Source organism: Leishmania martiniquensis, chromosome 14 (assembly GCF_017916325.1).
Source record: "Leishmania martiniquensis isolate LSCM1 chromosome 14, whole genome shotgun sequence".
NCBI classification, from domain to species: domain Eukaryota; phylum Euglenozoa; class Kinetoplastea; order Trypanosomatida; family Trypanosomatidae; genus Leishmania; species Leishmania martiniquensis.
This window is the reverse complement of record NC_090149.1, coordinates 283,712-305,897: the sequence shown is the minus strand read 5'-3', so window position 1 is coordinate 305,897 and position 22,186 is coordinate 283,712. Positions and strand designations below refer to the sequence as shown.

Below are 22,186 nucleotides of genomic sequence, written 5' to 3'. Positions count from 1 at the left end.
CCCAAGCCCACCCTCATCACACACACACATGCGTGCATGTACATACCGTCTTGGATTCCCGCGTCCCATTCTCGCACTCTTCCCTCCTTTGCCACCCCCACTCACATCTGCGCGTGTACGTATGTGTTCGCTTGCGGCCTGTCCATTGTCCTCACCCACCCCTCACTCCTCACTGGCTGTCGCTCTTGAGGTCGCTGTTTTGCGTCTGTGGTGAAGGGCATGCAGATTTGATGCATCCCTTCTCCACCTCTGTGTCCCCCTTCCTCTTCTTCTGCCATCGTTGCCGCTGTCCATTGGGCAGGCCCCTTTTCTATTTCCCTCTCTCCCTCCTCCTTTTTTCCGGAGTGTGTGCATGTGTCTGTGTGGGGGGGGGAGGGGAGGCTTCGCTATCACGTATTCGCCCTCACCGAAATGTTCGTATCAGGCTATACGTGCGTGCGTGTCTCTCTCTGTGTGTGGCGATGAGGTGGGCGGGGGGGAGGTGTACGCCTGGTTGTTGTTGGGCTGTCTGTCTCCGTCGATGTGCCTCTTTCTCTTCTTCAGGCCATGGTCTACTCCACCCACTTTTCCCTTCTCTGGCTTGTGCTTAACAGATTGTGACGGTACGTAAAGACGGAGGAAGACGAAAAAAAACGCAACTAAAAAGGTCATCATTGTAGACAACGTCAGCCCCACGCATGCATAGCTCTGTGAAAGCGGAAGCACCTGCGTAGGCGCCAGAGCGGTGCCAAGATGGGAAGCCATATCTGGTCCAGTGCCTCTGCATGCATACGCATCTATATATATATGTACGCCGCATCCAGCTCCCAGCACGGAGTGCCGCATCAATGGCAGGTGAACGAATCCCGTGAAGGATCTTGATGCGTGTGCGGCGTGTACAACCCTGCCTACGGCTCTGCCCTTCGCCCAACGCGGGCTATAAGAGCTGCACCAAAGGATGCGAGCGCGATCATCGAAACGGTGCCTGCATACGACACTTCTCCGGGGCTGAGGCGCCCATCGCGCTCGAGTCCTCTTCCCCTTCCTCTTCTTCCACACTTCGTTCTCTCGCCCACGCAATGTCAATCTTCTTCCCGCCTTGCGCCATCACCCCCATCGCATCAGCCTCCCTCTCGTATCCTCGAGGATCTCTTCCTCCGCCACTCCTCTACCCCCTTTTCGTCCCCCTCTCCACGGGACGCGCGTTGCGGGTGAAACGTTTGTCCAGAACAGCTGTGCTGAGGCCCCCTCCCCCTCCTCCCTCTCTGCCACGCCTCAATTCGCAGCCATTTGGGGGGAAGAGGGAGGCGCGCGCATTCCCCCCACGACAAAGGAAAAAAAAACTGCACATAGAAGTGACTCATCGCTGAAGGCAAAGCTGCCAAAAAGAGGGGGAACGGGAAAGGGGAAAAGGCACAGAAAGAGAGTCCACGTGCGCACCACTCACACTCTTCCGCACAGAGCACACGCGCGAGTGCCGCGAGGGAAGGAGGGAGGGTGTGTGCGTGTGTATGCGTCAGTCGCACTCTCTCTCTCGCTGTCAGTGGGAAATAACCCCCTCATGTCCATCTCGACTTCGCTAACTTTCTTCATTTCCTCTTCCGCGTCACTTATTTCCTCGCGCCAACTCCTCAGCTTTTTCCTTTCTATCGGACTGCTCGAGTCGTGGCCATTGGGTGTCGATTGAACGTCAGCTGCGGCGTCTCTGCGCTCGCACTCTCCCCCCTTTCCTATTCTATTTTGTGCGGTGTGTGTTGCTGCTTTTTTTCACTGTTCTGTGGAACGCTGAAGCTCACGTCGACTCGGACCTCTCTCCTCTTTTTTTTCGCTTTGTCGCGCTGCGTCTTCGCGATCCCATCTCCGCCATCACCACTGCAGCCATCACCGCACGAGCCCCCCGCACGCACGTTTATCGGTAGCGGCCAGAGCTCTTTGCTACCACCACGCAAGCATAAGGCAATCTCGCACACACACACACACAGGAGCACCGTCGCCGTTGCTTACATGTGCGTACCTCTCGTATGGTAATTGAAGACAGCCATATTCGTCTTCTTCTTTTGTTGTTGCGGTCTCTCCCTCTTCCACAGCAGTTTCGCCGCTCATCTCTTTCAACATATATTTATGTTTGTCTGTGTGTGCGTGCGCATGTGAGTGTGAGTGTGTGTGTGAGTCAGCGCGCACCCCTTTGCTCTCTTCCCTCTCCTCCTCCCCCACCCCCTTTCAGCTCTCTTTTTCTTATGCGCATCTTTTGTTCTCTCAGCGCACCCCTCTACGACTGTCATCATTCAACGTGACGCATCACCCGACTCGTTCTTCTTCCCCTCTCTCTCACCAACCAGCGCCTCCCTCCCTCCCTCCCCACCCAACGCGCGCATACACGCATCACCAGCATTAGCCGTATCAGCATCAGTACAGCAACAACAATAATACATATACATATATATATATATTCTTCGCCCTGGAGGTAGGAAGAAGACCGAGGATGCCGATCGGTGGCATCGACGCCATCACTGAAACGACTCCATCCGTGGAGAAAAGGGCGATGAGTGGGGCCGAAGCTTCGGTATCATCGCGGATGCCGCCTGCCGTTGCCGTGGGTACTGGCAGCTTCGCTGAAGGTAGCAGAGAAAGCTCAGGCGGTGTTCAGAGCACCCTCAGCGCTGAGGAAGCGATGCGGGTGTCGCCAGCTGACGCATCAGCCATGCTTGTAGCAGCGATAGCACAGTTTCTGCATCATCGTCTTACGATATCCTCTGCTACGGGTGACGCAGCTGCTAACGAGTCGCACCAGATGAAGAGCAGCAGCGCCAGAAGGGAATACTCAGGCACCTCAGCCAGCGGAACAACTCGCAGCGCGCCATCGCAGCGAACTGGGAACAGTGGCGACGACGAGAGCGAGGCACATCTCGTTGCCTGCGCGCAGCAAGTTGAGGCTCATCTGTTGCGCTGTCTCCTGCACGTACACCTCACTCCAGATCAGCTGCCCAATCAGCCCGAGGTCATTGGCGAGGCCCTCGGCACCGCCAAGGTCACCGCAGTCCCAGGAACGGCGAAGAGTCTGCAAGTACATAGAGCAGTGCCGAGTGTGGTAACGACGACGAACGTGATCGTCAGCGCCAGGGGCTCGAATGGCGAGCCATCCACGCCGCCGCCCCAGCACTCCTCTGTGTCGGGTTCGAGGAAGAAGTACCGTTCGATGGAGAGCACTGAGGGCCGCGGTCGCAGGCGGGGGAGCGCTGCGGCAGAATCGGCCTCTTCTCCTCCACGTTTCGGCCCCTCCAGCGGCGGTATAGAGGCACGCAGGTTAGACTACTCGTATACCACCCGAAGCGCGCCCTCAGCCGACCTGCGTCTGCATGGCGGCGATTCCGCCGGAGCCGCCGCTGTGTCGCTCATGTGCTCGCCAAGCCGAGGCACTAGCGAAGCAGCCTCAGCGGAGATGGTTCAAAGGCCCCAGGAAGCAAGGAAGCGGCAGGGGCGCGCAGGCCGCCACGCAGCGGGTGCAAACGTCTTTTCTCGGGATTCAACCGCTACACTGCCGCCTAACGGGAATAGCTCAGAGGGCGCCTTTCTGAAGCACAACAGGGAGCTTCCCGTTTTTCCCTGTACCCGTCGCGGCACTGTTCGCCCGCTGCACGCTACTGAAATACGCGCCGCTCTGCGTTCGTGGCCGTCCCGCATCGCACAGTACATCCTTGCGACGACTTTGGCCAAGCAGCAACTTCGAACCGCCGCAGGTAACACCGACGGCGCTTGCAACGTCGGCGCGCCTGCAGGACCTGGAGACGGAAGAGGCGATTCACCGGCGGCCAACACGCACGAGGAGGGGACGGCCTCTGCGAGTGAGCCTTTCCCAGTTGATGACGACGCAGAGGAAGGCGAAGACGAGGCGAACGTCGTCATTGAAGTCATTGTGCGGCGACTGTGCAGTATGCTAAGCCACACTCGTCTGACTGCGGGCGCCGGTGCGGCGTGCGCTGGGGAGCCGGCCGCCGTCGCTTTCCCATCGTTTGCGCGCTTCTACCTCCCAGACGTCGATGCGGCGGTCGTCGCAGGCGACAGCGGCTCCGGTGAGGCCGCGCCGCATGTGCACGTAGGCAAAGGCGGGACCGTTCAGCTGTACCTCGCGCGGCTTGTCGAGGCGCTCCTTCCCCCTCACACCCCGGGCGGAGCTGGCACTGCTGCTGGCGGCCCAGCGCATCATGGCGAGGCCCGACCTCGAGGTGGGCTCGCGTTATCAGGGGACATCGCCATCGATATGGGAGTGCTCCTGAAGCGCATGCCTCTCATCACAGTACCAATGCACCTGTCAGCGTCGCCTGTGGATACGCCGGTGCAAAAAGCGTCAGATATCAGCGTCGCCACCCCTCTTGTGGCGGCGAAGAGTTCTGTGTGGCGTGCACTGCGCTCTCTGCTCCGTCTCTCTTCTTCGTCCTCGCACGATCCCACACTGTGCACGACGCCTCTCGTCGTTGGAATACTACGCCGCTACAACTCTGGCCAGCCCATCACCAGCACTACCGCCACGAGCAGCGGTCGTGACGGGGGCGGTGACGGTCTTCGTGTTCGCTTTCTCCCAGCGGCGGATCTTCTCCGCCCCGCGGGCGTCGCGGCGGCCCCTGCGCCCGACAGCCGCCTGCGCGGCTTCCCACACGCCACGGACGGCCGTTTCTGCACCCCGGTCTTTTACACCGCTCTTCTTCTGGAAGTGACCGGTGAGGACGTGCTCCACTCGACGGCCACCCACGCCGACGCCGTGGCATTGGAGGAGGAGTTGGATTCAAAGGTGCGGTACGAGGCCGATGTGCTGGAGGCGTACCGTGATCGGCATCGCTGCCGCATGGGGGCTCAGAATCGCCGCGACTTCCACGGCGATGCCGGTGCCTCGGCCTCGGCAACGAGGGACTCGGAAAGCGTAGCAGCGCTCTCCGTTCGCGATCGTTGTCTCTCGCGTCGCGAGTGTACGTTGTGGGAGAAGCTGCTTAGACTCGTGCACTTTGTGCACGTCTCCGGTACACCTGCAGAGGTGGAAACAACAGCGCGGTACGTCACGCTGGTCCTCCGGCGCCGGCGCGGAGCACGCCAGCAGCCCAAACACGATCCGCGGCAGACTCCCAGTGCAAGCTGTATACCAGTGTCAGTTGCCGAGTGCACCGCCTTGCCTTCTGTGCCAGCCTTCTTCTTTACCCTGACGAAGACCTCTGCACTGTCGCTCGCCGCTGCTACGACCGTCGAGGCGCGGCAGCCGCTCTATCGCAGCGACCGTGACGACAGCGGCAGCCATGATGCAGTGCCTGTCGATGCAGCGCAAGGCGTCCGCGCGACAAGAGGCAGCGTGCCGTCAACTGCCCCTGCCGCTAGTCGGCCTGGATTCTTTTTCGGCGGTTCAGGACGTGGACTGCGAGCCCTGCTGAGCTGGGGCAAAGGTGCCGCCGTGGCTACGCCGGGGAAGCCTGCCCCGGCAAGCTCGGGTGCGGAAGACCGCAGCTGTGGTAGCAGTATTCACCTGCAGCCGCGTTTCGATGAAGAACAGAGTCATGTCCAGGGAAGCTTAGCAGAGCCATCTTCAACAGTGCAGGAGGACTCGACGGAGGAGCTCATCATGTACTGGATGCACGACCTACTCATTCCCCTCTTCTTCGAGACCACAGTATCCGGCAGCTTTGCGACTCATCAGGGCTCAGCGGTCCCCCCTAAATCTTCGCAATGCAACGAGCGTGGCGACAGTGGCGATGGACCCGCTGCCGCCGCCACACCGGGACGTCGGCGGGTGCCGTACCACTTGCGCAGCCAGCGAGTCCTGCTCGGTCGTGTGCAGGCGGTGACACCCTCTATGGTGTACGGTGGATCCTCCACAACCGCGAGCAGCTCCATCGCTGCGCCGTCGCCTGACACGATACCTGTGATGGAGGCCGTGATCGGCGATCGTATGTTCGACGCTCACCTCATCTCGTACTTGCTGCTGAACCAGCTCTTCTTCACCCGTGATGGCTCTTCAGGGGATGCAGCGCACGCCGCGGGCAGCTCGCCGGCTCAGCGGGCTCGCTCAGCGCCAACACCTGAGCGGGCACCTGAACACCTGCGCTCGGCAGCGGCGGCGTTATCGCACTCGCCTAGTACGCAACCTCGCCGAGTCAGTTTCCTCGAGGACGCCTCCACTTCCACACCGCCGCGGCAAGCCACCCCACGCCCCGTTGCGGAAAGCGGTGCTGGATCGCCGCTGCCGCAGCCTCCATCCACCCCGGTAAAGCCCGCCTCCCCTAGGCGGTCTTCCTCCGTGGCCGGCTCACCACGCAGCATCCTCAAGTCAGGAAGGCGGTACAAGCGGGAGAAGCTCATCCGCAGCAGTGCGCCTGCCACGTCCGTTGTGCCCTTTCGAAACCTTTTCCTCTGGCGTTGTCTGGCCGCTGAGGTACTGGGCAGCGGCAGCGATGGGCAGGGTGCTTCGGAGCAGCAGGGGGAGGAATTCGGAGATAGGTGCTCCGTATCCACCAGCATGTGCATCACCTCAGCGGCCTACCTGCACTACACGCAAGCGCTAGCTGTGCGAGTCGCCTCGGACGTCGCAACGGCGGTATTGCTCGCTAGTCTGCTAGCGGAGCAGCACACCTGCTGCAGACACCTACACGACCAGGATAAGCAGATGCGAGGAGCGGGCAGCCCAGAGGTCACGGAGCTCGACCGTGGCGACACCCATCGGCGTGCGGAGGACGTCGAGAGAGAGTGCGCCACAAGGGATGCACCAGCGGAGGTGGGCGGCGAAGCGGCGCGGTGGCGCCCTCTAGCTTGCGACGACCTTCTGCCTCTGGCCAGCGGCGCCGCACTCGCCTTTGTGCGAGCAGCTCTAACCCCAATGCTTTGCAAAGTCGACGCCACTCCTGCGCACTTGGCCAGTGTTGCCGCGGAGGTGGACGTCGGCATAGACTTCAGCGCCGCGTTCGACAAGGTCGAAAGCAAGTGTGAGCAGCGCGGCAAGGCCAACGCGGCGAGTGACACTGAGGGCGAGCAGTGCAGTAGCAGCGCCACGTCCTACACGGACGGCCGCCATGGGCGCGCTTCAGCGTCCGTCGTCCTCTCTCTCCTGACCCCCGACCTTCCCGTTGATGTTCTGAGTCGCCTGCACACCGTCTCTCTGGTGTGTTTGTTGCTTGTCCGGCAGGAGGTCCTTGAGAGCGTCACGCGCCCGTTGGATGTGGTGCTGCGCCGCCTGGCATGGGCGCTGGCGCGACATCGCCTGCGTGCTCTCTGCCGACCCCTCGATGAGTTTCTGCGCAGTGGTTACGTCACAGCGCTCCTGTGCGGCGCCGCCGATAGTGCGCAGCGCGTGCCTGCCGAGCGGCACCTTTGGCAGCTTGTGCGACAGGCCTTTGACCTGTACGAGGGGTGTCTCGTGCTGCCCCATCTCTCTGGCCACGCCGATGCGCCGCTGCTGTCGTCGGAAGCGGCCGTGAACGGGGACGAAGGAGGCGGCAGGGCAGATGCACACGCGTATGAGGGACCTCATAGCGTCCTATCAGAAGACAAGGAGACTGGCTCCCCACTGACGATGCGAATCGACGCAGTCATCCCGAAGCTCCAGACGTCACCAGAGCAGCAGCAGCAGCAGCAGGTCCTCTTCAGCAGTGCGCAGCGAGGTCGGACAGGTTTTGTGCCCTTATCCTTTGGTAGCGCTAGCTTCAGTCCGACCCACTCATCCACCGTCTTGCCGGCTCGGCGCACCGCCCTTCAGCCCACACCCTCGTGGAAGCCTCTGACCCGGGGCCTCAGAGAGCGGTGCCCCCACACCTTCGATGCTAGCGGCTCGCAAGATCTGCATAGCTCCGCCTTGGACATGCGAGCCGTGCATCTGGCCAGTCCTGCCGGCCGAGGCGCTGGTAGCGGCGCCTTCGGCGGTGCCGGGAGCGACCTCGCTGAAGCCGCCGCTTCAGTGCTGCCGCTTCAGCGGTCCATGCCATTAGGAAGTCTGCACGTCTGCAGCGCGGCATCTATCGCGCAGGCGCGTGCGCCGCTGGAAGCGGGGGCACGATCGGACGTTTCCACGGCCGCGCCAATGCTGGATAGCTTCCTCTGCGATGACAACAACAGCGCCAACGCGCCCAGCGTGGTTAACCCGATGCGTGATGCCCTCCAGCCCTCCCAAAAATTAGCCCTCGACGGCGCGCTGGCATTCGATCACGACTGTGCCGGTAACGCATTATGGGGCATGGACGGGTTGCCCCCGGTGCGCCCGCTTCATTCGCCGCCAACGGCGCTGGATGTCCCTAGGCTCGCCATGCCTGGGACAGCAGTAAGCAGAAGCCTGAATGGGTTGCCGCAGGCCCTCTTCGACACCAATGCGGCAACCCCGCTTCTTAGCGGCAGCGCAGCTGGCCGGTACGGGAGGTCGCCGCTGTGTGCTGACTTCTCTGAAAGCGAAGCGTCGGAGCAGCGACTGCAAAGCGCGCGTGCGCGATCGCATCCGTCGAGCTTTCTCACGCTCAACTTTGCCGTACCCCTCCTCCACCGCTTGCAGACGGTGGTCTCGAGGACCGGTGTGGGGAATGGGAAGGACGTGGAGGAGGTCGAGGGTCAACCACAAACGCCTTCGCGACAGCTGCGTGAGCCGCCTCTGTTGATGCCCTGCCAAAAGGAGACGACACAGGTGGGGGCCCGCGAAAGCACTGACGCGGTGACAGAATCGGCCGAACGGGCAACCGCTAAAAGGCTGAGTCCACTTAAGGGGGGTGCCGACGCAGCCGCGTCGGCGTCGGTGATGCCGAAGACGCGTCTGGTCATACAGGTGCGCAGTGGCATTGCCGTGGAGAGTCCACTGCTAAGCCCGTTTGTGGCGGAGGCAAAGCGCGTGATGGTAGCGGAACTGCTTCAGCGCTGGGTGCTGCCGTGGTGGGCCCAGCTCGCACTCGGGACGGAGCAGGCGACAGCGGAGGAAAGGAGAGAGGAAAGCAATGGCGCACACGCAGGAGGCACGAGAGTAGCAAGCTGCACACCTGTGTCCAAGTCGTCTGACCAGGCTGACTCCCAGGGAGGCCGTTGCGCTAGTCTGCCCACAGACAACGTGGCCACCTCCACAGCTCCTGCTACTAGCCGCGAGAGCTTGGAGACGGCAGCTGGTGTGCACCGGGCGACCCCATCTGCTGTGTCGTCTCAGCTGGCGAGGCAGGTGGCAGAGCTGAAATGTGAAAACTCAGAACTGCACCGCCGGCTCCACAGCACGCAGCGCCTGCTCGCAGCCATCCACCAAACGTGCAGTAGGCTGTGCGTGGCTGCTCGACAGTATGGCATGGCCGTCGCATTCAAAAAGAGGAAGACAACGCGATCAGTAACGGCAGCAGTGACAACTTCCACGGTGGATAGTAACGCGTCACTCACGGGTTGCGAGGATACGGTGGTACTATCGCGGCAGCTGAACTTTGCTTCCCCACCACCGCCGTCCTGCGCACCGCAGGGGGTGCCTGGAAAGGGCGAAGTTGATGTGGGTGGCCCGGAAAAGGACGCAGCACCGGCAAAGTCGGTGCAGACAGACTCTATAGCCTCCTCGCCGGAGTGCTTCCCAATCGACCCGCCGCTGCCTGATCGTGATTCGCCGCAGCTGCTGTACTTTGCACGGATCGAGGATGACCGTGAGCGAGTGGCGGCGCTGTGTGAGCGTATAGTTGTGCTGCTTAGTGGCGCTGCTGATGTGGAAGGCGAGAATGAGGAAAACGCCGGGTATCTGCCGCCGTCGGCAATCGCATGCGACAGCGACTTGCCCTCCCAACCCCCGTCGTCCCCCTCGCGTGCTTTCTTGCTGCGCTCCCTCAGCCAAGGCTTGCAAGGCTCCCAGTGTCTGTCGCTACCGGTGCCAACATCCGCGGATCTGGGTGCAACAGCAGCCTTGTGCGGCGACAACAGCATGCGGCACCGGCACTCCCTCATCAGCCGCGAGCCGTCGCAGCTGTACGCGCCGTTGGAGCCGCAGTCTTTCCGCCGCACCAGCACTGCCTTCACCCTCGTCTCTCTCGCGCCTGCCGGGGCGCTAGCCATGAGCAGCACGATTGTACCCGAGACACCGTCCTCGACACCAACGTCGACGCCTGTGGCCGTACTCTTTCTTGGGGCCTCGAGAGATCCCAGTCTGGCAAGCTCACCGGTGCCGCTCTCGCGACAGGACTCGGTGCATCAGGGGCAGCAGCATATGCAGCCACCGTTGATCGCGTGGCAGCATGCTACCGATCCGTCCTTCAGCGTGGGCGTCGGTGCACGCAGCACGCTCATGGCGGCCTATCAAGAAGCGGCCTCGTTGCCTGTTCCCTCCTTGCTGAGAAGCCCACACAGTACATCACCGCTCCTGCGGAGGGTGACGATGTGCAATCAGTCAACTCAAGTGACACCACCCGCTTCGCCACCATTGGAGCAGGTGGTGGCGTCGGCATCACTGCGAAACACGCCACCGCTGCGGCACCGTTCGTCGGTGGATGACGTCGAGGCAGCGGCACACACTCCTGTCGAGCAGCAGCAGCAGCAGCACCGCAAGACAAGCAGCAAGGCTGCTCCCAGGGTAAACGTAAGGGGGGGCTCACATGACATGCAAGGAGTTCTGCCTTACCTTGGCCGCCACCGACGCCGTGGCAGCCCCGGTGAAAACGGTGACGGCAACAGCGACGACCGCCAAACACCGTCGTCGACGCTCTCCTCCTCCTCGCCAGTCGGCTCTCCATACTCGGCGCGACCGACCTCCTCCGCTGGGGTGTCACACGATCCCGCAATCTTGCACTCCTTGCTGCCACCACCGCTGTCGCCGCCATCGCTCTCCTTGTCCGAGGCATCCTCCGAGGCGCCCGTGGAGAGCGCCTTGGCGGTCGCAACGACTGTCCTGCCCGCTACACCATCGCATGACACCTTCATCCCCAAAGTCGATGCAGACCTGCAAAGCGGCGTCATTGCTGACCAGGCGGCGACGCCTGAGGCACCGGAAGAGAACACCCGCGTAACATTGACCTCCGCAGATAAGGGAAGTCGACGATCGGAGGTTGAAGGGACCGCCACCATAGCGATGAGCGGTGCGAAATGCACGAGAAGGCACATTGATGCCTCAGTGAATGCGTCACATGCTGATCGCGCAGGCGGCCTGTCGGAGCCGTCAGTGATGCCTCAGCAGGCGCATGTGACGTCTCACCCAAAGCTGTGCCTTTGTGACACCCCCTCCTCGGTCTCGCAAGCACTGCTGAGTGACCCGGTACGGCCGCTGAAGTACAGACAGCCGGCCGCGTTCGCACTTCATGAGTCTCAGGAGCGCATCTGCACCATATGCCGGAATGCCCGGAGCGCGTCTGTCGGGAAGCGGCCGTTGTCCGCCCCCTCCTCCCCTTCTCCATGGACGTCGCAGCACAGCTGTTCTGGCATAACCGCATACGCTGAGCTCCAAGTCGCCGCCAGCGAAGCCGGCAAAGTGGGCAATTCGATGAGAAACGAACCGATCTGGGCCAAAGTGTCGCCTCTGCCGGCGCATCGGACTCTCTTGCCGAGGCGTGAGGGCGCCAGCGTTGTCCATCCTGCGCCGGCGTCGTGGATTGCAAGTGAGCAGACGGCCCCCCACACATCAACCTCAACGATGGTCTCATCATCGCCGCGGCGTGAGCCGACAACGGCACGGTGCAGCGAGGCTGCCGTGACGGCGCTGGCTGATTTGCAGCGACGGCTTTTCGGCTCCAACAACGCGGTAGCTGAGCTGCGTCAGCAGCTGCAGCAGGTGGAAGAAGAGCTGTGTGCGAAAGAGGCAGCTGTGACGCGCCTCTCAGAGCAGCTTGCTGTTACCGAGACGGAACTGCGTGCCGCCACCTTGGCGGAAGAGGCGCGACAGCAGCAGCAGCAGCGACCCCCCACACCCCCGTCGCCGCCTATGCGTGTGTCAGTGAGCACCAGCACCGCGCAGCTGCTGCTGCCGCCGCCCGTTGCTTCCTCGGCGTCGGCGTGCGAAGTAAGAAGGAAAGAGGTACAGGGTAGCAGTGCCGCCAGCGTGCCCGCCGCCTCCATGAGCGGGGCTTCGCAAGTGGCGGAGCTGGCGGCAGGAGCGGTAGCACCGACTCTTGGAGAGCCCAAAGCAACCGCCGCACCTGTCGCGACTGCTTTGGCTGGCACACCGCCTCGGCTTCCGACGGAGTCATCGCTTCTGTCACCGGCGTCGCTGCATACGCAACTTCTGAACCGCGTGCACGAGCTAGAGGACGGGCTGCGCAACGCTCACTTCCGCATGGACCAATGGCGAGCCCTGCTCGACGCCGAACGGCACGCCCACACCGTGCAAATGGATCAGCTCACGCAGCAGCTGCAGAGCGAGCAGCGGCGACGTGCGCACGCAAGCCGAAGTCGAAGTCGGAGTCTCTCCCCCCCCGGTAGTGACACCTTGCCTTCGTCGCATGTGGGGAGCGCGGCTGGAGCTGAGACCAAAGCCGCGCCGCTCCCAGCGCCACCGCCGCTCGCATCCCGTTCACCTAAAATTGCAGAGGTGACCCGACTTCCCTTGGTGAGTAGCGATGTCGCACTACTACCCGCCTCACGGGGAGCTCAGCTCGAAGCACAGCTTCAGCAACGCATCGATGCCCTCACCGAAAAGCTGCGTGTCGCTGAAGCAGACGCAATCAAGGAGCGCACTGTAGCCGAGGATGCGATCAGGGCCCTTGAGCGTGAGCAGCGTGTGCTCCGTGAGAAGCTGGAGGTGCAAGAAAAAGAGTGGGCAGTAGCGGAAGCGCAGCAGCGGCAGCGAGCGCACGACGCGGCGCAGCGTGAGGAGACCCTTCGTCGAGCGTTAGAGTCGCACATGGAAACACTCGCCACGATGCGAGCCGCACAGGCGGCCAGCGAAGCGGCGCAGAGTCGCTTAGCGAAGGAGCTCGATGCCGAGCGCCGCGCAAGCGCGGTGGCGAAGGCCGAACATGTGGCGACACAGGATCGCCTTCTGCGTGAGAGCGAAGAGGTGCAGCGGCTGCTGCATTGCGAGCGAGATGAAGCGATTCAACGGGAGAAGGACGCACTGGCGCATCTGGCAGCCGAGTCACAGGCAGCGCAGGCGCAAACGGCTGCCCTGCGGCAGCGCATCGAGTCTACAGCAGAACAACTACATACTGCCGAGGCAGAGAGTGGAGAGCGCAGGCGCCACTGCATGATCGCCGAGGCGCAAGCTGCAGCGCTGGAATCAGCTCGAAAGGCACTAGCGGATCGAGTGATGGTGCTGGAGGAAGAGCTGCGTGGCGCCCGCGCTGCTCAGGAGCAGTGGCAGCAGGATACCAAGGAGCGCGAGCGCGCCTTGCGCCAAGAATACGAGGACGAGCTGCGCGCCACGCGATGCGCACACGCAGTCAGCGAAGAAGCTCATCGGGCCGCCTTTGACGACGTCACGCGCAAGCTTGCGGCTGCTGAGCAGGCAGCCCAGCTTGCCGCGGATGGACTGCGCCGCGAGCGCGAGGCTCGCGAGTGGATGACGGCTGCTCTGCACGAGGCACCATCAGAGAATGCGGAGCTTTGCCGCCGTGTCGATGCCGTAGTGGAAAAGCCGGATCTCGTGGAGGTTGGCGTTGAGGAGCAGTGCCAGCTGCGGAGCCGCATCGAAGGGTTGGAAAGGGAGCTGGAGGCAGTGCGTGCGCAACAATACGACCATCTGCAGCGGCAGCAGGAAGATGTGCTGGAGCGCGAGGAGGCCCTCCGTCGAGAGCTGGAGACGCATTGTCGCACCATAGCCACGTTAAAGGAGGATAACTCTGTCAGCGACGCGCTTCGTCAGCGTTTAGAGGATGCGTTGCAGTCTGAGAAGGCAGCACGAGCCGCCGACGCAGCCATGCAAAAGGCAGCGCTTGCAAGTGCTCAGGATCAAGCAAGGTGTGCAGAGCAGCAGGCTCGAGATAGAAACAACGCGCTTCAGCGCGAAGAGTGTGCACATGCGCGCACGCTTGCCGCAATGCAAGCCATGGAGGAGGCCCATACGCAACAGGACCGGGCGTGGGCCGCTCTGGAAGTTCATACACAGCGGTGCACACGCAGGTGGTGGTCGGCGCACGATGCATGCGCGCTGAAGTGGATGGAGGCCAAGACACTTCTGATGGCAGACACCTGGAGTATTAAGTGTGCGAATATGCATCGGCAGCTGCAGCAGCATGCGCAGCGGCCTCAGTGGCGCGAAGGGCAGCCGCAGCAGACACCCCCACCGGTGTCCCTGCGGCCAAAGAGTGCCAGCAGCCCCAAGATGAGGTCCAAACCAAGAGAAGAGAGACACCTGGCCCGAGAAAAGCCCAACAGTCAGCCTTCCGTGCCAGGCGCAGTCGCCACAGTGCAGCCTGCGAGCGGTGCACCAGTGCTGCAGTCGAAGGTCGCGGTCCTCTCCATTGACGACCCGCTAGGCTTGCGCTATGAGCTGCAGCGTAAGACGCGCCACGTCAGCAGCCTAGAGGAGCGCGTTCGCCAGCTGGAGGAGGCTCACAGAGTGGATCAGCAGGTGGTGTCGACCTTGCAGCGGCTTGCGGCGCAAGAGGAGATGCTCCACGGGAAAGGGATCGCAGTCACTTCAGGTCTGCCACCGCCACTACCGTCACGGGAGCGGCTGGCCCGCGACCCGACGTGGCCCGAGGGCTTCAGCGCCCCCACCTCCCTTCCGTGGGACCCCTCTTCGGACAAGGGCGGCAGCGCTGCAAGTCATTCAGGCACCACGGAGCGAAAGCGCCTGACACCCAACGAGTACCGGCAATGCTACGCCTGGCTCTGAGGGCGACTTGCACGCTCCCTCGCGCACTGCAGTGTTTCACGTTGCAGGACAGAGCGGGGAAGTGAGAGCGAGCGAGAGCGCGCAGAACTGGCGAGGTGTCAGCGTGCAGTGCTCAGTAGACGAGCATGCCGCAGCAGTGGAAACGCTCGCCTATGTAACACGGTGCTCCGCCGGCCAGCCAGCCATCCTCGAAGAGGGACGCACGCTACGAGACGTCCCCCTTCCCCAACTTTACTTTCACGCAACGGGATCACCACAAACGCCCCACGCACACACGTAATGCGCGTGCTTGCTCACTGGAGCGCTGTTTCATCTTGCACGTCAGCCCCTGTCGCCCATCATGTGCCTCCTACCCTTCTCTCACAATGCAACTAGAAGTGCTCTGGCATCTCTACGCCTCGCCCCCACTTATGTGTGACACCTCTCTCTCTCCCCCTCTCTACCTCTCTCTCTCTGTTTCCTGATTGGGTGCGCCCCACACACCGGCATCGCGACCGGCGCCTCCTCCTCAACGTGGATCGCAGGCTCGTTCAGATTCCGTGGCCACGTGACCCCCCCCCGCATCCCACACCCACCCTCGTGCGCAGGCACCTTCTTCTCTGTCTCTCGCGGAGGCCTCGATGCTGCGATGCGCCAATCCTGCAATCGCCAAGGCGCTTCAGCCCCTCATCGAGGGGCTGAAGTTCGCAGTCGTATACTGTGGCAACCACCAGTACAAAGTAAGTCCTGGCGACGTCATCGCGGTTCAGCGGCTGCGCGCGCCTATTGGGAGCCAAATCGCGCTTAAAAAAGTCCTCATGGTCGGCGGACCACGCTTTACTGCCATTGGTCGGCCGCTGTTGGAGCAGGTGCGGGTGACGGCGGACGTTGAGGAGCAGAAGCGCATGCGCAACGTCGTGTCGCTCTTCTCCACGCCAGGACGGCGGCGGTTGCGATGGGTGGACGCGCAGCACGCGGCGACAATCCTGCGTATCCGCGAGGTAGTCTATGAACCGACAGTGCTAGGCGAGTTGGATAAGTACGACGGAGTGCTGATGAAGGACTTCCATGCAGAGAGGCATCCGAACCCCGTCTTCACGGCAAACGATGGGTACGACTTGTACTATCCGAAGGACTGGGATAAGGTGGAAGAGGCTTCGGCTTTTCTAGAAATGATGGAGGATCCTCCAACGAGGCAGTAGCTTCAACAGGTGCGTTTGTGTCTGTGTGTGTGTGTGTGTGTGTGTGCGGCCTTTGTGTGCCTCACGCCGCGTCGGAATGCTTCCCCGCAGCGAATACGAAAAGGGGGTGGGAAGAGCGGAGGAAAAAAAAGGAAGGGGGAGAGCGAAAGCGCGAGGGGGGGCCTAGCGCACGATGGTGAGCGTTGTGGCCATTGCTGCCACCAAGGATGCACACATGCGCCTCCCCCACCCCCACCCCACCCTCTCCACACACAGGCACACACTCCGTCCAGGCGGCGCTGCACCGCAAGTGTAGTTGCAATGCGTGTGCTAGCGCGTGCTTGCATATAAGAGAGAGGTGCATACGTATGTGTACGTATAAGTCTACGCATCTGCATCATGAGGCGATGCTGATTGCCGAAATCGCACATGTGTCCGCCTTCCCTCTCGCATTTCTCTCCATCTCTCTTTGGGCCTTCACGAACATTCGTCATGGCGCACGTCGCTCCTGCTCTCGTACGGAGAGGGGGTACCTGCGTGTGACCATATCTCACGGAGTCTACACCGCCTCCACCGCCTCCACCGCCGCCTCTTTTCCGCTAGCAGCGAGAAAAAAATCCCTTTTCGTCCCACACCACCCCCAACCTGCTCGTGCTCCCGCAACGTACTCCTTCAAAGCGGTAAGAGCACCACGCGCGGGAGCCTCTCTTCCCCACTCCCCGTGTTGTTTTCGGCGCAAGGCAGAGGGAGAGGGCCCCACGCTGTCCTCCTGCATCGGAGGTCATATCCTCACTACTATCTCCCTCTCGCGCTCTTTTTGCTTTATGCTATCTTATTTTTTGCTGTCATCTCCGGTGGACACTGTCACCCCCTCCCATCCTCCTCCTCCCCCCTCTTCCCATGGGCATGTGCTGTAGAGAACCCGCTTTGCTTCTGCCACCACCACTTTCACCTTCCCCCCATCCCACACCTCTCTCACCCCCCTCCCTCTCTCTCTCCTCTTTGGACCTCTATAGCTGCGCTCACCACCGCATCAGAGGTGGCAGCTATCAGAATGCAGAGGCGTCACGGGCTATTTTCAGTGTGCGCTCTGAAGGCAGCACTGCTCCTCGCGTTTCTACTCCTCGTAGCGCGCTCGAGTGCGTCGTCGGCAATGCGTGCAATGGAAGATCGTTCCGTGAAAGCACTGGATGCTGTGCGCATCCCGTCAGCACCGTCGGCGAGCGCAGCGGAAGCGGCGGCGGCAGATAACAAAGAATCAACTATAAACTTTCGGTGCCGAAGATTCGTTCTCGATGTGAACCACGAAAACTGGCACCTCCTCGATGGCGATCTCCTGATCCCTGGAGATGGCAAGAATGCCGGGCATCTGCGCCCTCAGCGTGGATCACCGCGAAAGGGTGCCCTAGAGGTCGGATCGTCACCGTCACGAGCAGCGGAGACCCGCACGGAAGTGGATCTGCACTTACCACTGGCTGGCGATTATCGTAGCACGGTGCGCCACGCGCATGACATCTCCTCGCACCAGCCGGACTATGCGATCGCAGAGGCGACCTCTGCCGATGCAGCCACGTCCAGCGCCGAGGCGGAGCCGTCCCGCATCACTCTCACTTCCCTCCGTCTTCTGATTCTGCTTGGGGACGAGGCGGTCGACGAGGAGGAAAGCCCCGAAGGGCACCGGCACCGGCGGTGGTGCGCTCGCAGCAGTGATGCTCGTCGCCGTCAAGGTTTCTCCGCGCCATCGGGACAGCCGGGGGCTGGTGCGCGCAGACGAGGGACAACACCGAACCCGGTAACCGTACCAGCGGCGGTGGAGCTGGAAGCCATGGAACGCTGCTGCGATGGCGGTGACGCCGCGCGAATATCGGCGGATGCCACGAGGGCGTCTGTGATACAGACAGAGGAAGAGCTGTGGCGTCGCTGCCTTGTAGCGAGCACCCGGGACTCAAAGGGGGCTCTCACTGCGGCGCTGAAAAAAGGAAAGTCTCGCAGCGACTGCCTGATCGTGGAAGTGGACGTGGGCAACTGCATTCCGAGTAGCAGCAAGGCAAAGGGCCACGCGGCCATCCTATCGCTGCTTCTGTCGATCCTCTTTGTGTCCTTTCTCTCTCTCTCTCTCTCTTGATCTAACGACCGTGTGCTGGGCAGGGCAGGCGACGTGTGCATGCGTGTGCCCCGCCCCTGCAGAGAAGAGCGATGTGGCAGCTTCCCATTCTCTCGTTCATTCTTCTTTTTTTTCGCTTGCGCTCAGAGTGTAGATTATTCGCGGTACCGTCCGTCTCGCGCATCTCTGACGCTCACTTGCTGTGATAAGGCCGCTGCGCACTCCTCCTCCTCTATCTGTTAGTCTATCTGTCTGTCTGTCATGGACACATCTTCCTGGCACTTGCAATCGGTTACCTCACCTCTTCTCCGCTCTCATCCTTTCGCCACCTTTGTATTCTGATTGTCTAAACATTTTCCTTGCCTTATCTCACCGTCTTGGGCTCACGGCTCGCACCCCCCCACCCACCACACCCCTCTCCCACTCCTCCCCGAAGCCCTCCCTCCCTTGATGATGCCATGCGCGGCAGTGAACCGCATCCTCAAGGGAGGGAGGGAGGGGGGGCGTAGCAGCCCCATTCGATCTTGGGAGACCACAAGCAGTCGTGCAGGAGGGCGCTGCTGCAGGCCCTGTGATGTCAACTGATGGCTGTGAACCGGTGCTTATTCGTATTGTCGCTCGCTCATGGTCACGCGTGGGCCAGCTGAATATGAGCTGCGTCGATAATTCAGCAAATATGCGCCATCACCCTGCCGCTTCGTCTGCTCTTACCGGGTTGAAGGTCTTTGATGCCGACACCCTTCCTCCTACCCACTCTCTCCCCAGCCTGCGCTGTATGCAGTGGAGTCGCAATCGGCTGTACGGCAACCGACGGTGTTGTTGGGGGAAGAAGGGGGAAGGGGGGAAGGGGCCTGGTTCCTTTACAGAGCCTTAGAGTGCAGCGAAGAGGGGTGAAGTGGCGGTAGAGTGGCCTCCTTCAGACATATTAGCGCGCCTTTCTTCCTCCCCATCGCCTTGAATGTTTCCGTGTCTGTGTCTTTTTACATATATATATATATGCGTGTGTGTATCGCTAACCTCTTCTCTTTCCTCCTACACCCTCTCTCCTTCCCCCTCCCCGGCGCCGCCTTTCGATGTGTGCCCTCTGCCGATGCCATGTCGACCGCAACAACGCATAGCCGCCCCGGGGAGGCCGAAAGATTCCCTCTCCCTCCACCTCTGGGATGCTCTCACTATGATCGCCTCTTCCCTTATTTTATTGATCCCTTCCGTAGTGGCGCCACTGCGGGCGGCTCGACTATTTCCACTCACACCACGCCCTTCCCTTACAGACACACACACACACTCTCCCTTTTTTTTGCTGGATCGGCTCCGCTCTGAAGCTTGTAAGCTCGACGATTGCCCGACATGCCGATGAAGAAGCGTGTACAGTGCTCACGCAACCCTTCTCCCCCTTGTCGCATTGCATCGCGTTCGCATCTCATTGCTTGTGTGTTCGCTGCTGTAACATCCTCTGTTTCGCCGCTGCTCCTTTGGTTCTCTTCATCCTGCGCGTCATTGATGTGCTCTGCTGTGCCTTTGGGTGCGCAAGTGTGTGAGTGTGTGTGTGTGTGTTTATGAGATGAGAATGCTGCCTGTGCGCTCAGCCGCTGGCTCTCTCCATGCACATCAGCAGGCGTCTCCCCTCTGTGGAGTCCCTCGCCCAGCCAAGCCAAGCCACGCGAGCGTCGAAGAGAGCGCCGATGAGTGGGCGCACGCAGTCACCTTTCTTCTCGCACGCGCACAAGGTAACTCAACGCTGCCGCTTGCTCCAGTGGCGCCTTCTTGCTCGTATCGCCACCCCTCCTCTGCACGTCGGCCTATCGCCGGCAGTGAGCGGCCTCGTCCTGGAAGGAGATACGCTCCCTTTTTTTTTCATCCCCTCAAGGGAGGCAGTCACGCGATTTCCTTCCCCCCATCCCGCTCCTCTCCCTCCTCCTGTTGCCGGCCCGTGGTCATCGGCATCTCTGCCTCCTTCACATATTTTTCGTCGGGTTGCCATAGCACCTCTTGAGGGCTTTTACGTCACCACCCCCTCCCATCAGACACCCCGACTCCGACTCTCTAAAGGTGCAGTGGAGGGTTTGTGTTAGGGAAGCCCCGACTGCGTCCTGCGCGTTTGGTGGCACAGCCGCGCATAGTGCGGCTCGGCGCTACGCCTTTCTGCTGCTGCATCATCGGATTTTTTTTGCGTGCGTGTGTTCGCGTCGCCCCTTTGGCACGCACACACACTCAGAGGTGCACACAAGCGTCCTTCCTCGCCCCCTACTTGAATTCGCTCTGCTGATCTCAAGGCGGCTTGCGCTCTTCACAGTGCGGGCCCACATCCGCCATCGCGCCCCAACGCTTCTTCTCGCGACTGTTCGCGGTACCGTCGACATTTTCTCGACGCCTGCGAGTAGCCCGCTTCCGTCTCAGAGCGCTTATTCTCTGGCGGCTCTCGCCCAAGGGGCCATCTTGGCAGCTGTCAAGCGCTGATCACCCCTTTGGGCATATCAATCAGTCTCTCGGTCTCCATCCACACCGGCAATGGAGAGGCTGATCCCTCTTCCCCGCGAGGCAAGCGGCACCGCAGCCATGCTCGCACGCACCGACTCACTTGAATCGCGAGACGCGATGGATAGGCAGGATGGCGCCCACAAGGCTGAACACCTGCGTGATGCAGAGTACCTAACTACTGCCCACCTCACGTCGGCTACTGATGCGTCGTCTTCCTCGCTGGCCACAGCATCCCACACGGCCGCTTCTCCCTTCATGACCGTCAGTGGCCCTCCGCCCTCCTCCAACGCGCATGCCACTGAATCGCTGGCATCCACCTACGCCGCGAATCTAGATGGAGCGCTGCTCATGCCGTCCCCCGTCGGCGAGCACAGCAGGTTTCTGCGCACGTACAAGGTGCTCATCGTTGGCGAGCCTGGTGTGGGCAAGTCGAACCTGATGCACCGCTACTGCTGCAATGAGTACGACCCGAGGCTGCCCTCCACCATTGGGGTGGAGTTCACCTCCCGAGAGGTGAAAATACCTCTCGGGCCGGTCGGGGTTACCGAGACCGTTGTCCTGCAACTCTGGGATACGGCCGGTCAGGAGCGTAATGCGGGCGTTATCAGCAACGCTTTTTACCGCAACGCCGTCGGCGCCATCATTGTCTACGACGTGACACGGCACGAGTCGCTGCTGAACGTGCCGCGCTGGGGAGCGCGGGTGACAGAGCTAGCGCGCGCCGACTGTGTGTGCATCATCGTTGGTGCCAAGCTAGACTTACTGGACGCGAAGACCACCACAACCTCGTCGGCAACGGCTTCAGGCTCGTTGGAGGCGCTGCAGGAAGAAGCGGATAGCATCTCACACGCGATGGGCATGCGAAACTTCATGACATCGGCCCTATCGGGAAGGGGCGTGCTAGAGGCCTTCACCCACCTCATTCTAGCTGTGGATGCTGTACAAGCAGTACCGCTGTATAGCAGCAGCATCTGCGGCGGCACACATGAGGCACGTGGCAGCGGCCAAGCTGATGGCGCTCCAGTGCAGGAGCCTCAGCTGCAGACGGCAGTTGCCCGTATCTCTGTCTCCCAGATGGATGAGACGGGCGATGCAGACGGGCCCTACTGCTGGCCTCGTGCTGACAAAGACGGTGCGTCATTGCCACGGCCTTGCGCGGCGTCGACGCAGATGACGAGCAGCCACACCGGCGCCTCTTGTGCAGGCGGCTGGAGGCAGCGGCAGCCGCCTTGGACGACCAAGAAGGCGCTAGACCTACGAGGCTTTGGCCCCACTTTGGCGGAGCCTGGCGCGACCGCAGCGGCGCCTCCATGTAGTGGTGCGCGAGGGTGCTAATGAGCAACGGTGGCTATGAACCGTTTTATCCAGCCTCCTCCTCCCCCCCCTTTGCCTCTCTTCTTCGCTCGCGCACACTTCTTTTCGTTGCCTCTCCACTCCCCGTTTTTTTGTGTGTGTGTATATGCGTCTCTGCTTCGAACTGTTGCCACCGTGGAGCTGTGGAGGTGCGGTGCGAGCATTGCTGTTGAATGAGGGGGAGGGGGCAGGCGGGGAAAGGCGTGAACGTAAACAGAAGCGCCACGACACGAGTCACGTACGCGCACGTGGACTGCCCACGCGCAAAGGTGACAGGAATAGAGCGGAGAGAGACTGAAGCGATCCCCCGCTGAGGTAAGAGGGGAGGAAGTAGCTTGCCCAGCCCGCCCATCCCCCGCGTCTGACTTCCTAAGCATTTCC

The 22,186-nt window shown here is 61.6% G+C and overlaps 3 protein-coding genes across 3 annotated transcripts; all 3 read left to right on the top strand.

Annotated features, from left to right (window-relative positions):
• Window positions 1-15,330: 15,330 nt before the first annotated feature.
• LSCM1_04870 (uncharacterized protein) lies at window positions 15,331-15,891 on the top strand (the record flags this gene model as incomplete). Its single annotated transcript, XM_067322354.1, has 1 exon — window positions 15,331-15,891. One exon carries the CDS (start codon window positions 15,331-15,333, stop codon window positions 15,889-15,891), a length of 561 nt encoding a protein of 186 aa, XP_067180127.1.
• A 1,132-nt stretch (window positions 15,892-17,023) lies between these two features.
• On the top strand, window positions 17,024-17,995 carry LSCM1_04869 (uncharacterized protein; the record flags this gene model as incomplete). The annotated part of the gene is made up of 1 exon (XM_067322353.1): window positions 17,024-17,995. One exon carries the CDS (start codon window positions 17,024-17,026, stop codon window positions 17,993-17,995), a length of 972 nt encoding a protein of 323 aa, XP_067180126.1.
• A 2,535-nt stretch (window positions 17,996-20,530) lies between these two features.
• On the top strand, window positions 20,531-21,787 carry LSCM1_04868 (uncharacterized protein; the record flags this gene model as incomplete). The annotated part of the gene is made up of 1 exon (XM_067322352.1): window positions 20,531-21,787. The coding sequence occupies one exon, from the start codon at window positions 20,531-20,533 to the stop codon at window positions 21,785-21,787; it is 1,257 nt and encodes a 418-aa protein (XP_067180125.1).
• Window positions 21,788-22,186: the final 399 nt, after the last annotated feature.